General features: G+C 41.0%; 1 protein-coding gene across 18 annotated transcripts in view; it reads left to right on the plus strand.

Annotated features, from left to right (window-relative positions):
- Positions 1-14,405, plus strand: part of HERC3 (HECT and RLD domain containing E3 ubiquitin protein ligase 3) — a 47,939-nt gene that overhangs the window by 18,406 nt on the left and 15,128 nt on the right. For 9 of the 18 annotated variants that reach the window (XR_009728671.1, XR_009728672.1, XR_009728673.1 and 6 more), the window contains exons 3-15: positions 351-510; positions 1,454-1,530; positions 2,110-2,331; positions 4,574-4,665; positions 5,663-5,793; positions 6,392-6,552; positions 6,818-6,894; positions 7,639-7,763; positions 8,305-8,364; positions 10,650-10,761; positions 11,477-11,666; positions 13,392-13,555; positions 14,068-14,181. Coding sequence is in view for 10 of the 18 variants with exons in the window: in XM_061374716.1 (XP_061230700.1) it covers positions 351-510; positions 1,454-1,530; positions 2,110-2,331; positions 4,574-4,665; positions 5,663-5,793; positions 6,392-6,552; positions 6,818-6,894; positions 7,639-7,763; positions 8,305-8,364; positions 10,650-10,761; positions 11,477-11,666; positions 13,392-13,555; positions 14,068-14,181 (1,685 nt within the window). In the remaining 8 variants the exon portion in view is untranslated. Of the gene's footprint in view, positions 1-350; positions 511-1,453; positions 1,531-2,109; positions 2,332-4,573; positions 4,666-5,662; positions 5,794-6,391; positions 6,553-6,817; positions 6,895-7,638; positions 7,764-8,304; positions 8,365-8,440; positions 8,550-10,649; positions 10,762-11,476; positions 13,323-13,391; positions 13,556-14,067; positions 14,182-14,405 lie in introns of those variants that run through there. The other 9 variants (XR_009728676.1, XM_061374787.1, XM_061374797.1 and 6 more) reach the window with 9 other exon arrangements.

The raw sequence follows: 14,405 nt of genomic DNA on the forward strand, positions 1-14,405 counted from the left end.
AAGTGATCTTTAAGGTTCCTTCCCACCCAAACCATTCTGATTTCATGATTCTAAATAGAATCATAGGTTTTATAAATAACCCAGTAGGTTTCCCTGATTCTGTGAGGCTGGCTGTGTGTAGACTGGGGGAATGTACCTGCCTTTCTCCTATGATTTGCAAACTAGGCTTTCAGAAGAGCTCAGCAGGTACATGTTCTCAGTAAAACCTGGTGCTGTCCTCTTGAAGGAAGTTTTTTAAAACCAAAATGAGGATCGGTGCACCCATCTGAATGGCTTTGCATCCAGATTTGCCCAGACCTGGTGTCACTGAAATTAATCCCGTAACTGGAGGTGTTTTCTGTTTTCCTCAGAGCAAATCGGAGCCCTGGCCGGGCAGCACATCGTCCATGTGGCCTGCGGAGAGTCTCACAGTGTGGCACTCAGCGACCAGGGCCAGCTCTTCTCCTGGGGTGCTGGCAGTGATGGACAGTTGGGCCTCACCACCGTAGAAGATGCAGTGATGGTACCAAGGTAAATTCTTAACAGATTCATGTTTCCTTAAAACAGCTTCATGGAGGTGGTGAATCAAGGGTTGGTTCCTCTTCCAGCCTGGAGTCAGTGGGAGTGTTCCTTTCTCTCAGAGGGGCTGTAATTGAGCATTTCTTAAGTAGGGATGTAAGGGTGGTTCCTCCTCCTTTTCTGTACTTCACTGGTGCTTCTTGAGCCCTGTGGGGACTCAGACAAGTCCTCAAGGATGGGCCTTCTGCCCATGGGTGCTTGGGGCATGGAAAAGAAAATCAGAATGTGCTTGGCTTCCTCAATGAAAACTGTTTTGTACAGAGCAAAGAGGGAGGGAGGACCCCAAAATAGAAACGCTGTGTGATACCTATCTCTATTCCAGTCCCTGGGAAGTCCCTCTGAGATGGGAGCTACATTTCAAGACTGGGGGGGAGGGGAAAAGGTATGACAGCGTGAGCTGGCACTTCAGCTCTGAAATTCTTGCAGTGTTGCCTGTTAGCAGTAAAGCTACTAAACCCGCCTGCTGTAGTTCTGTATAGTGAATGATGCTCAGAAACTTCAGGGTGGTGCTCAGTTTATTTCATTTACTTATTTAATGTATTCTACCTGTGTCAGAACACTTAAGTGCAAGGACACTGGTGGCAGATGGTGGCAGAGGCAGACATCAAAACTTCTCCATCCAAAGCAGTTTGCAGATGAGGGGTCTCATTTTATCGCCGTACTAAAGGTGACTGGACCCTTTGTGCTTCATAGCAGTGTATGGTGTCTAAAGGTTTCTGCAGATTTGCATTTATTGTGTATGGATCTGTGTCACCCTCAAGGCTTTATTCCTCAGTCTCAACACCGTAAGTTATGTGTCTGTGCAGAACAAATACCTGAATGGAAAGAAGAACTTTGACATAAGGTTACGCTGTATTTGTGGATACTTATTCTAAAATACTGTAATTGTCTTTAGGTTGATAAAGAAATTGAACCAACAGACAATACTGCAGGTTTCCTGTGGAAATTGGCACTGCCTGGCTTTGGCAGCAGGTACTGTAGCATTCATTATTTTTTTATCAAGATCTGTGCTGTTATTTTGCACAGTGTCCAAGATTGCACATTGCTGCATAATAAACAAAGGACATCCCTGTCCCAACTGCTTTCAGGCCAAATGGGAGGCTATAAAATGGATCAGGTATCATGAGTATGGAAGAAGAGCTTTGCTAGTACTGCCAAAGAAGAAAGCATTATACACAGGCCACCCACTGTCTCACTGGTGAATGGCAGAGCAGTTAAAAGCTTTTCATCTTGATGTAGAAAAATGTGTGTAATTTATTTATATTGAATTATCCTTGGCTATTACTTTTCTGTTTGCAATGTTATGCTATTTACGTTACAGCAGTCTGATGCTATATTTTGCACTTTTTTGCATGTCTGTTTTCATGGTGGCTTCAGACAATGCTTTTATTCTAGCAAAGAATGTCTTGCTTGAATTTTCCCTCCCCCCATCTTCCCCTTTCCCATCATAAGGCTTGCAAAGCCCTTAGCACAGGTTCTTGTTCATCTTGATTAACTTGCTTCTCTGTGGACTAGATTTTACTCACTGTTCTATTTCTTGCCTTGTTTCAGATGGCCAGTTCTTCACATGGGGACAGAACAACTACGGTCAGCTGGGCTTGGGCAAAGAATGCCCCTCCCAAGCCAGTCCACAACGTGTCAAGTCTCTTGATGGGATCCCTTTGGCTCAGGTTGCTGCAGGCGGAGCCCACAGTTTTGCCCTATCTCTCTCAGGAGCTGTGTTTGGCTGGGGGAAGAACAGCTCAGGACAGCTGGGACTAAGTGATGAACGAGGTACTATAATTATGCTCCTAGTTGAAAGAAGGATGGACATTTTGGCCTAGTGTCTCTTTTTGCATTGACAATGTATTTTTATTGAGTGAATATGTAATCCTCAGCCACTACTCTTGGGAGGGGAGGGGAGAAGAACAGTCTTTGGACTCTTTAGGCTTTTCATAACTAGTAGGAACAGAAAGACTTTTTTCCCCATGTGGATGTTAGTGGAAGTGAGGAAAGTTGAGAAGAAAGATGTTTCAAAGGTGAGTGTCGTGCAGACATATAGGGAAGTGCTCATATTCCTTCTTCCTGTTCTTAAGAATGCTTTGTCCATGTTTTGTTTAAAGTTGGTGTGGAGCAAAGATTTTCCAGAACCGCGGAGCTAATGGTAGTTTTTTCAGGTGGCCACATTCAGTGAAGCCTAGCCATCAGCAGACTTGAAGGTAGGTTTGTAAAGGAGGCTGAAGATTTGGTGTAATGTTACCACTGCTCTGAAAAGCCTTGATCTCCTCTGCTTGTTGTTAATACATTCTTATTATGTGAATGTTAACACATTCATTTTTGCAAAAGCCAGTGGATGAAAGTTTTCCTTTGGAGCTTCAAATTAACCTCTTTATGCGTAGTTGCTGAGTAGCTTAAGCATCTAGGCAAGTTACTGAGTGTGAATATGATACCCAGTGCACATGGTTAATTTATTTTGCGTGGTTGAGTAGGTGAGGTGTATGTATTTGTAAATGTTATGTTGCATAATGTTGTAGCATATAAGCTCTGTATGTTGCAAGAGAAAAGTGCTACCTCACATTTTGTGTAACTATAATTGGGTGATGCATTTTCACAACCCACCCTACAAACTGAAATATATTTAAACCAATTACTCAAAACCAGCCTGTAGTTTAGCAAAGGAGACTCGTATGATGTATGCAGCATTTCTTCTTGCTTTACACTTTTAGAAATGTGAAACACTGTTTTAAGACTTTGTAACATATATCATGTTCTCTCAGAAATGCTCCAGGTCTATTCTGTTGTACTTTATGTAAACTAGAGCTGACCTAAAACAGCAGCCATGTTCTTTCCATGGCAAGATAATTGCAGATATCTGTAGATACCTATCTGTAGGCTGGCAGATAATTGCTTCTGATTTCAACAAAGCTGCAGTTTGTATGTGAGATGCTTTTTTTGACATGGTGCTAATCTTAAATTAATATTTAAGAAGCATCTACTTGAGGGCTGTGTTGACCAGGGTTCATACTCTGCTTACCCCTCAGTATGTGAGACTGTAGTAAATAAGTGATACTTGTGAATCATGGTAAGACAGTGTGAATTACATTTAGTGAACATGAACAGCAGAGTCTACAAACAGGAATATTCTGCAGCCCTGTTAAACAATTATGCTGTAGACATAAGTGTCATTCCTGTCAAAGTAAAGATCAGAGTGCTAAAATACAAAACAAAGTAAATGAAAAATGTGCTCTTATTTCTAAATCCATGCAAATGTGGCCATTTTCCTTTCGCTACCCAGAAGAAAGCACTTGTAAAATCCTTGGGTGAAAGTCTTCAAAAATGGATAACATCTCTAGGTGGTTGGTATCAAAAACTTGATTTATTTTTTTTTGTTGGTATGAAGTAAGCAGCTGCTCCCCTTAATATCTACTGTTCTGAGGTGCCAACTGCTCCTTGAAATGCTTAGCTTATCCCTGGGAGACCCATTTTTAATTACTAGAATGTCATAGTAAGGAGGAAAACATCTCTTAATGGTTGGCCTTTGCAAGTAGGAGGGTGTTTTTCTTAAAGGATGAAGACAGAAGGAAGGCTAGGCATTTAAATGCACCTTGGGATTCAGCTTGCCATTTGAGTTGTGCTAGTGTCTCCCATGTGTCAGGATTGTTCTATATGAAAAAGGTTTAAGCAAGCTTTTGGAAACAAATGTTTGCAGTTGTCAGTGAAGAGTCTGTAATGGAGCATGAGGCTGAAGGTGGGTGTAGTGAGGCTGCACTCATAGCTCTAAGTGCCTGATGAGTTTATACAAGATTCCACGTATTTGCATTCTTGCTCTGGACAATATTCTTTAAGCCAGGACAAATTAGGAATTGGAGGGGGAATGCAGCAGTGAAGTACTCGAGGACATGTTCCCCTCCTCAGTTGTTAAAGCGTCCACTGCACACGTAGACTGCATCTGAAGTTCAGTCTGCCAGTGGTGTTCTCACACATTTAGGTTCGTGTGTTTGAAAGAGCTCCTTTATTTTCTTTGTCTTCAATGCAGACCGAGAATCCCCATGTCATGTGAAGCTGTTGCGGTCTCAAATGGTTGTTTACATCAGCTGTGGAGAGGAACACACAGCAGTTCTGACAAAGGTAAAGATGCTAACCTGGGAACCTTGCTGCTGTCTCACCTGTCTGATAGCTTCACTTCAGTTTACCGGGTAGTGGTGGAAAAGAGCAGATTGGCGTATTCCATCTTACCTCAGTAAAATAAACTAAATAGGAAGTACAGTCATTATAATATATTATGAGATTCATTGGCAATGTGATTCATTGCTGTTTTTGAAGATGAAGATGTTGGTAATCTGTGGTAATAAATAGTAAAATAGTGAATTGCTCAAAAAATTAGGAAAAAATGAGAAAAAAGTGTAACAAACATACATTGAAAAGGGTGAAAATTACATTTTATTGGAAGGTAAAAAGAGTGATATTGTGCATCAGAATAAAATGCAAGTCAAAACAAATGGGTGTTTAAATGAAACTCACAGCATTTACAAGAGGTTTTCAGTTCCAAACCTGCTGTTTCCAAGTGGTGTATAGTTTAGTGGACAGAGCACAGGGCTGGGATTTGGCAGATCACTGCTAAGTTTTTACCTCTGCCTTTTCCTAGATGTTGCTCTCTTTTTTGGTGCCTTGGTGTTTTCCACTGTAAAATAAATTAAACAGCTGGCTTTGGGATTCTTGTGGGGAAAACACCATTGTAGAGCATTAATTCTCTAGAAGCTCATGTTCAGAGGAAAAAGTCCCAGTCTTGTTGATCAGCAGCTGATAGAGATGGGTGTGAAGCATTGTGTAAGTGGATGCTACTCAGCCATGTTTAAACTTGTTGGGATTACAGACTCATCTGGTGATGGTGGGGGGGAGTTGACTAATGTAGACATACCTAAATATAATTCTGTTAGCTACATTGCCATCCATTAGAGACTTCTTTGGAGGCTGCATTAGCAGAACCCAAGTTTCTTTTCTGAATCCTTTGGAAATCTCCAGCAATCTCTGCATAAGCTTGGGCTCATACTGAGACTGGAGTCAGAGAGATACTGCTGGGTTATGGGTCCCTAAATGGAGAATATGCTGTTTGATTTGCTAACAGAGTGGAGGGGTGTTCACGTTCGGTGCAGGTTCCTGTGGGCAACTGGGACATGACTCCATGAACGATGAAGTGAACCCCCGAAGAGTTCTTGAGCTAATGGGCAGTGAAGTATCCCAGATAGCTTGTGGCAGGTGAGTCCTGTGTGCAGTCAACATTTTTCTTTGGAGCAGAATGCTGACCTTGAGCCTTGTAAATAAGGGGAATAGTCTTGCTTCTGTGTGCTATGTGTCAAAAATAAGTTAATTAAAAACTAATTTAAGGCCCTCTGAATGAGGTTGTTTTTTGATTTGGGCTGTTCCCTATGCTGTCACCTGGTAAAAGATACCTTTCCATCTTAATTCAGCAAGACTTTAATGTAGCAGCCTCTTTGCTCACAAGTTTTCAGTCTCTTTCATGAAGAGTTATTAATGCTTGTGCTGTGTTGTTGCCTTTTGATATGTACAGGCTTAGCAAATGACTATGCTAATTCCATCTGTGAGCTTGATACCAGCCCTGTGCTGGCACAAGCTGCTCTTTGTCACTTCCACCTAAAGAGCTCCATCTCATAAAGTGATGCCATCAGGTGGCAAAAACTGAGCATTGGTGCTAGTGTGAAGATGCTGCTTTGCACCAGCTTCTGGCCTGTGGGAACTGAGAATAAGTTTTAGGCTGTGTTTGATTTTTTTTGTTGTTTGTTTTTTTCCTTTAGTTGTTAAACAAGGCCTCAACTTTTACTTCTCTCTGTTACAGACATCACACTTTAGCCTTTGTGCCTTCTTCAGGAATGATCTATGCATTTGGCTGTGGAACAAGAGGCCAGCTGGGAACAGGGCACACTTGCAATGTGAAGTGTCCCTCTCCTGTCAAGGGTCATTGGGCAGCTCACAATGGGCAACTCTCAGGGAAACCTGGTATGTGTGATTTGGAGTCAGAAATGGATGTAAATAATTTCATTTCACCCATGGCTGTCTAAAGATATCTTGACGTTTTCCTGCGAAAGAAACCTATCTTCCTGTGAAAGTGCTACAGTGTTTGAGTTTCAGCTGATTTCAGCATGGCCTTCAAGCAGCCCAGATTCTTCTTATAGTATAAAGCCTGAGACAGTGGTAGTGCAAATGTGAGGGAAAAGACAAAGTAGGAACTTGCGTTCATCAGCCTCTAATCTTTCTTTAACAGATGCCTGTAAATATCACATTGTTAAACATATCTTCTCTGGAGGAGACCAAACATTTGTGCTTTGCTCCGAATATGAGGTAAAACAAATTAAGTATCTTCTCAAGTCTGCTTCCCTGTCCCAGCATCTTTTGTTTTTGCCAATATCTCCCAAAAATGATCTGTTGGCTTTGGAGTCCATTCTGCCTTATAAACCTTACCAACAATGATGGCTGTTACAGGAATTTACAGCTTTTTAGGAGTGGCTGAAAGCTGCCTTCCATTAGAGGCACATCAGAGAGTCATTGGGAAGTTACTGGTTTAAGTTTGAGCAGCAGGAGTGGAGTCCAGTCTCAATCACATTTGGAACTGAGGCATTTCCTGCTCAGGCACTGGGGTCTGTGCAATTAGAGTGCAGGGCAGTGGACCACATACACTGGGGTCTTGTCAAGATATGCTGGATGGGAGGGCTGAGTACTGAACTGTTTTCTCTGCTTCCGTCTTATTTTGTTCAAGAAGTGTTTGACGTACACTTTTGAGACATGGCAATAGGTGTGGAATAAATGTGCTAACCCTGTAGTTAGATATGGCAGTGTTTGAGGGCTTTGGTACATTCAAGGAAATTATTTTTATTTTCTTTTCCCTTTCCTCCTATTTTAAAATGTATTTGATCTGGTTTTGGTTTTGTTTCTTTTGACTTCTTAGTGATGCTACAACTTCCTGACCAAACCTGTTCAGAGACCACACTAAGAAAGCTGTCAGTTATATAGAAAACACAGAGATTATAGATAAGAAGGAATTGTTTTACAAGCCTTGTATTTGCTGAAATCTATATCTTCTCACAGAATTCCTTGCCTGCTGATGATTTCCGGACCATAAATGAAACACGTTACACCTGTTTAATAAATGATGAAACTATAGATGTCTGGAGGCAAAAGCTTTTAGAAAAGAACAGTTCTAATTCTGTCAAGTAGGTATTATGGCACTGGACAAGCCTTTTGTTGAAAGTCTTATTTAAATCATTTTGTTGGCTTCCGTGCCATGCATTCACTTGAAATTTAGCAGCCTTTTCAAGTGTGGTTCTTGATCGTTTCCAAGGGGAGGACAGTTGCTAGTCACAAGGCTGCCAGGTTAGAGCTTCTGAGCAAAACTAGAAGAATTTGAGGCTGCCTCAGAACATTGCAAATGGTGGGTGGGAAATGGATTTTAAGGTGGTCTTTCATTGTGTGCTTAGAGGTTGTCAAAAGCACCAAGAACCTGTGAACAGATAAATTCCTTTCCCTGTGTACCTGCCATAAGAAGGTGGAATAGGTGGGAAGGGGGCACTGCTAACATCCCTCCTTTCAAAGAGGGATGTTAACTGAATGAACCACTTACCCCCTATGCCTCTTAAGGGGTGATCCTGACATTTGTTTTTCCATAGAAGGAAGGGAAGAGAGCTGAAAAGATTTCCTGGAATGTCTGCTCCTAACCTCCATCTCTGTTTTCTTTTGTTTTCCTGCTGCAAACAGTAATGTTGTTCAGATACTGTCCTCAGCTGCCTGCTGGAATGGAAGCTTCTTGGAGAAGAAGTAAGTGGCAAAATTATAGAACTGTCTCTTTCCCTTGAGGTAGGCTGGAATACCTTTACATCACTCCCTGCTGCAGTGGGGTTTGGTTTTTCTGATCAGACAGGAGATGAGAGTAGAAAGTCTTCACTGAAGAGCAGGGTGATCAGGACTAACTAAGGAAGGCAGATGGTTTAAGAAAGTGCATGGTTAAGTGTACTGTAAGTGACACAGATTCCTTGGAATTGTTACAACTGTTTTTTTTCCTTATGAAACTAATGTCAACATCTTCAAAAGAGAGGCACAGGAATATGTCATTAAGGGAAATGAGTGGTGCCAGGTATCTGCGTAGTCTCTTACGCAGCTGAGCTAGCTGATGGGGGCTGGTACAAGTGGAGGTATACGTCAACACAGGCTGCTCTTGGAAAATACATCTGGGGCAGCATGGAAGCACTTTCCTTTTAGGTGACGTCAGTTGTGGAAAGTTTTGTGTTCCTGCTTACAAAAGCAGGAATTTCAAATGGGTGTGACCAGCAATAGGTGGTGACAAGGATGTAATATGCATAGCTGAGTCAAAGGCTGTGGGTTGGGAAGACTTGTGTTGGCTGTGTCTGTAATTGTTGGGGAGGTAGCAGCATAAGATGAGGAGGAGGAGGAGAAGAAATTTTTTATGGTGATGTGATGAGTAAATGACCTGCGGCTAGGTGAAGAAAAGCTTAGTTATGCTGATTAATCTTTGAGTAATATTTTCCAAGAGTGACTTGGAAAAGAAAACAATTTATTCATTATTCTTGCATTTTCCACTTGTCCAGTGGTTTCTTTTCTAGTCTTGTGTCAAGGCAGCATGTTACTGCATCAGAAGAGTTGGGTCATGTTGGTTTAAAATATTTACTGAGGCATCCAAGTTTTTGAGTCACTGTAAATATTCTGCCATCTCCTTTGAATGTAGAAATGAGTAGAATTTATGATTTCATCATCCCAGTGCAGTTCTCCTTCCACTTTAGTGATGCCCTGGCTACTGCAGGACTTAACTTCTACAAGAAATCTTTGACCAAATGAATGATAAAATTTGAAGCCACCATGCCCTGAAATGAGGTTATATTTAACCATTGTACCTTTATATGTGAAGCTGTATGTCACGGTGCACTTGATAGAAATACCCTAGCATATCCCTCGAGTATCCTAATGCCATATTGGCCTGCTTGCAATACAGCACTGTGGTACACAGGTTAGATGGAAAAGCAGCTTTTCCATGGCTGTGTGAGTGGACATGCTCCAATTCTACTTCTGTACATCACAGTCTGAAGTGCTCTGTACCACAGTGTGACTCGGAGGAGCTATTTTCAGCCAGTTATAGAAATAGCTGTTCTACTACAGCAGACTATGTTTAGCTTCTCATGTCGTTATAGTCACACCAGCATACTGACAAATGTATCCCATCTTTAATAGCTGCCTTTTCCTTCAGAGTGTCTAATACAGCACAGTCTCAGATGAGTCATGACAGACTTGGGAAATCCTTGAGGTCAGTGGAATTATAGCAATAACCTTCTTTTACTAGCAACTGCAAGGTTCTATGTGCAGCTTTACTGCAGACAATGGTGCTGAAAGCCTCTGCTAGCAAGTGCTGATCGTGCTCTGTACACTGAGCTAGGTAACTTACCTGCTGGATTAGAGAGTGTTGCTACATCTGGCTGTTGGACCATTGTTGTCCACCAACTTGCCTTCGTTGTCCCTCTTACACAGGTAGCCTGAGTAAATTACAGCCTTTCAAGTGCAGCAGAAAGGATAGCATGTTTGTTACAGCTAAAGACCTTGTGAAGACTCTTCTCAGCTGTGCTGTATTTTGGTTGGGGTTGTTGATTAGTTTTAGAAAATTTGAGATAGGAATTGTCAAAAAGTTACTCTAAATATCTTCCCCTGTTTTCTTTTGAAAACTCTCTCGTCTGATGTCCCCTTTTACAGCAGTCTGTGTCATCTTATGCATCACAATTCCCTTTCTTACTGTGATATACAGATTTTGCTATAAAAGTAGTATATATGAAGACAACACAGGAGACCCTGATACATAGGGTATACATATGTTATATATTTTAAGCACTCCAGGCGGCCTCTTGTGTCAATAAAGGAGTCCTGGGGAAATCAAAGACACTGATGAAGTGTGAAGATTACCTCTACTTTGTTTCTAGTCTGATTAATTCTCTAGAGGGAATGTATCCATTGCTTGCTCTCAGACCATGCCAATACACAGGTAATGGTGTCTCTTCCTTAGACTTATGCCTATCTGGGATTTTGTTTTTTATTTTTTAAAGAATTGATGAACATTTTAAAACCAGTCCAAAGATCCCAGGGATTGATCTGAACTCCACCAGGGTGCTGTTTGAGAAGCTGATGAACTCTCAGCACTCCATTCTCCTAGATCAGGTATTACACTTCTGGGATTTTGGGTACTCATAGGGGACATAAAGGGTTTGTCCCTCTATTACATACAAGTAACAGCAGCTTTTTGGGGAAGGGCTGTATTAAAAATCTGCAGACCAGATCCTTTATGGTATCAGTGAATACTTCTCCATTGACCTGCGCTACTTTCACCTGCTTGGGTTGTGTCTCTAAGAGTCATTTCTGAAAAAATAGTCTCATGGCATTTAATACTTGGAATGGCTGCTGAAATGAATTCAGTGTTATGTTATACTCATAAATAATGACTCTGTGCTCATTTGTTGCCTGCCAGGAGTCGAGTATTTCACAGTTGTATAATTCATTCTAGCTCAGAAGTTTCCTTTCGAAAGTGCAAGCGATGGGATAAAATTGTGTACGTCCCCCTGCCATTTCTTAGCTATAATTTTTACAGCTTTTTTTTCCTACTCTGGGTTTGACTTTTAAACCAGGGTTGTGACCTTAACCAGAGCGAGTAACTGACCTCTAGCCAGCCCTGGGAAAGCCTATCCAAACGTTCATGCATTTGGGAAAAATCAGAGTTTAGTCCTGTCCTATGGAGTGTTTTTAAAAGATCATCAGCAAAAGCTGTTGAGTCCGCCCATTCTGAGTGTGCTCTGTTTCATCAGTTTTTGCACATCATTTGCATTGTAGGTTCTCTATCCCTAAAGGGTAAGTTGTCTTTTGTCTTGTTTTCCTGTAGATACTGAAGAGCTTTGAAAGTTTTTTGATTCCTCAGCTGTCTAGCTCACCACCAGATGTGGAGGCAATGAGGATATATCTGATTCTCCCTGAATTCCCACCCTTTCAAGACTCCAAGTATTATATCACGTTAACACTTCCCCTAGCAATGGCTATTCTGCGCCTAGATACCAACCCCAGCAAAGTTCTTGGTAAGAGGCTGGCATTTAAAATGCACCCTGTTCTCAGTCTCCAGCTGGGACACAGAGTGTTGCCTTCAGGTTTTTCAGTCATGTTTTTGTGTTGGTTTAATTCTTCTGTTACAATAGCTGCAGTGATAATTGGGTGTTATTTGTGATATAGTGTTGTTATGAAGCAGTCACCTCTATAAAGCAGCTGGGAACCAAAAGGACTCAAGGAATCCTCCCCCCAAAAACCTATGTTCCCATGTAAAAGAATTATAAACATAATACTTGAATTTTAAGCCTGAACTATGAGAAAATGAAGAATGTGTCATGCAGGTAAGTTATGGGAAGTTAGTTACAATAATATAAGATGTATAAAGTCTACGGTGGTGTGGATAATAAATGAGAATGAAATATTTTTCTTCTAAGTTAAAACAGTTCTTAATCTGAATTTTCTAAGAACACTTATTAGGTAGGTTAATCTAGTTTACCTTATCTAGTTTACCTACAATTCAGAGGCTCTGATAAAGTAGATTTATAATGAAGATTAAGTCATCATATTCTCTAAATTTAATCAGATATTGTCTGTATTAGAATATCCTTCCTGTATAAGATAAATAGCGGGGCACACTAGATATAATGTTACTTTGTCCTCTGTAGGTTGCAGAAAAACCTATTGGTTGGTTTGTGATCAAGCTGAGCACCCCAGCTCTGCTCCCACTTACAGTCTTCTAATTTCTGCTAATATTCTTTCCTATGAGCTCACTTTAAGCTAAGCAGAGCTTATGCTGCTTCATGATTGTTGCTCATGTTTGCTAAGCTATTACTTTTCTTGTTATCTTACTCTGTTTCTTAAATTTGTCTTACGCTAAATCTCATATCATCACATAAAATGCTGTGTAATGCATTCAGACCTCCAGAAATATTTCTCCATTGCACTTACTTTGAGGTTTAGTGATTATATATGTGTGTATATATATATATATATATAATTGAAAGAGGCTTTTCAACCAGGTTTCCTCCTCTACTCAGCATAGTCCACTGTGATTGTTAGCATACATAAATGTAAAGGATTCTCATACTTTTAACTACCAGAATCTATGGTTGTGCTGACACATCAGAGGATGAATTGGTGTTTGTTTCAAACAGCTGACATCATGGTATCCCAGGCTCCAGCTTCTTCTTTGCAGATGAATTGGTTCTAGCAAAGGAAATAATAGTCAGTGCCCCTTCAGAGGAGAGGTAAGGGTTACTGTCCTTGGCAAGAAAGAAACGAGCCTTTCTGAAGAGGGGGGAGTTCATACCTTTGGTGCAGATACACAGGGAGACATGTTCTCACACCTGCTAGAGAAGTATATGTTACTACAGAGAATTGCACAGGTAATGGCATTCTTAACACTCATGAGAGAGAACAGTTTGCCCACAAAATCAGACTCCTGAATACAAGATACTTGAAACAGTATGTTAAACTGAAGGTTGAAACCCCTTGAATTGAGGCTCTCGCACTGATCAGGGATTGGAGCTGAGTAATGGCTGGGTGGTTGGTTGTATGACAGTGGAAAGGAAAGAGTTTTCCAATTTTTGGTATCTGACTCTGCTTGCTTTCATGTTGCTACAGTTAGGACAGAAATAAGGAAGTTTATTTTGATCAATCTTCAGGTGTGTTCCCTTATTTTCAGCTGTAACCCACTCATTTTGGGGTTTCTCTGGGCTTTAGTTCAGGATTTGTATTGATGTTCCTCTACTTTTTAGATAATTGGTGGTCTCAAGTGTGCCCAAGATACTTCCTCAGGCTAGTGGACCTCTACAAAGGTGCAGTGGTTTACCTTCTCAGTGGAAGAAAGACACTGTTGATCCCAGTTCTATTCAGTAGCTACATTACAGCTGCTCTCAGACTTCTGGAGAAACTCCACAAGGTAAGAGGGAAGCCTGGGCACCACGTGCTGCCTCAAGACGATTCTGGCTTGTCTGCTGTTTGCCAGTTGACGGGAGGGTGGTTATGGTCCTGGCTTCTGAGCTGTGTCATTGTCCACCAAGACACCACATGAGAAAGAAGTTAGTGGTTTTCCTGTCAAGGTACTTGAAGATTGTTTAGTCCTGTCTCAAACACTAGGAAGGAATGCTGTTGTTGAGCCACCACACTGCTTGTACTGTGGCACCCCAAATACCTGTGCCATGATGCTTTCTGCTCCCACTGTGTTGGTGCTGGGTAGTCCAGGTGAGGAGAGGGAACTGAAATAAGTCAAGAAGAGGTTTATCTTGATTTTCCTTGGTTTATACTAAAATACAAAGGACCATGTGGTTTTACAAGACTTTGAGTCCTGTTGTTGTAAGTTGCTATAACTGATTTTATGAAATCAAACCTGCATGTTCTAAAAAAAATGATAAATACATCCACATTTTAAAAAACTCCTGTTTTCTTCACTAGGTAAATCAGAAGGTTAAACATGTAGAATATGATAAGTTTTATATCCCTGAGATTTCCAGCTTGGTGGACATTCAGGAGGATTATCTCATGTGGTTCTTGCATCAGGCTGGAATGGTAAGAGGTTTTACGTGTATAGTCATACCGCTGTCCATGTTTGTCTCTCTGGTTGTAGATCTGTATTTTTAATATCCTTAATGAGAGTGAAATGTATTCAGGATAGGAGCATCTATATGTTAAGACTCTCAGATTTGGGTGGCTTGACAAAATTGACTTAAAATAAGGCTGTTGGAAGAACTGGAGCTAACAATATGTAACTAATGCTTGCTTCAATCTCTGTA

This window comes from Neopsephotus bourkii, unplaced genomic scaffold (genome assembly GCF_033783945.1).
Source record: "Neopsephotus bourkii isolate Nb327-2 ecotype Australia unplaced genomic scaffold, CSIRO-AGI_Nbou_v1 NB_168, whole genome shotgun sequence".
Taxonomy (NCBI): Eukaryota; Metazoa; Chordata; class Aves; order Psittaciformes; family Psittacidae; genus Neopsephotus; species Neopsephotus bourkii.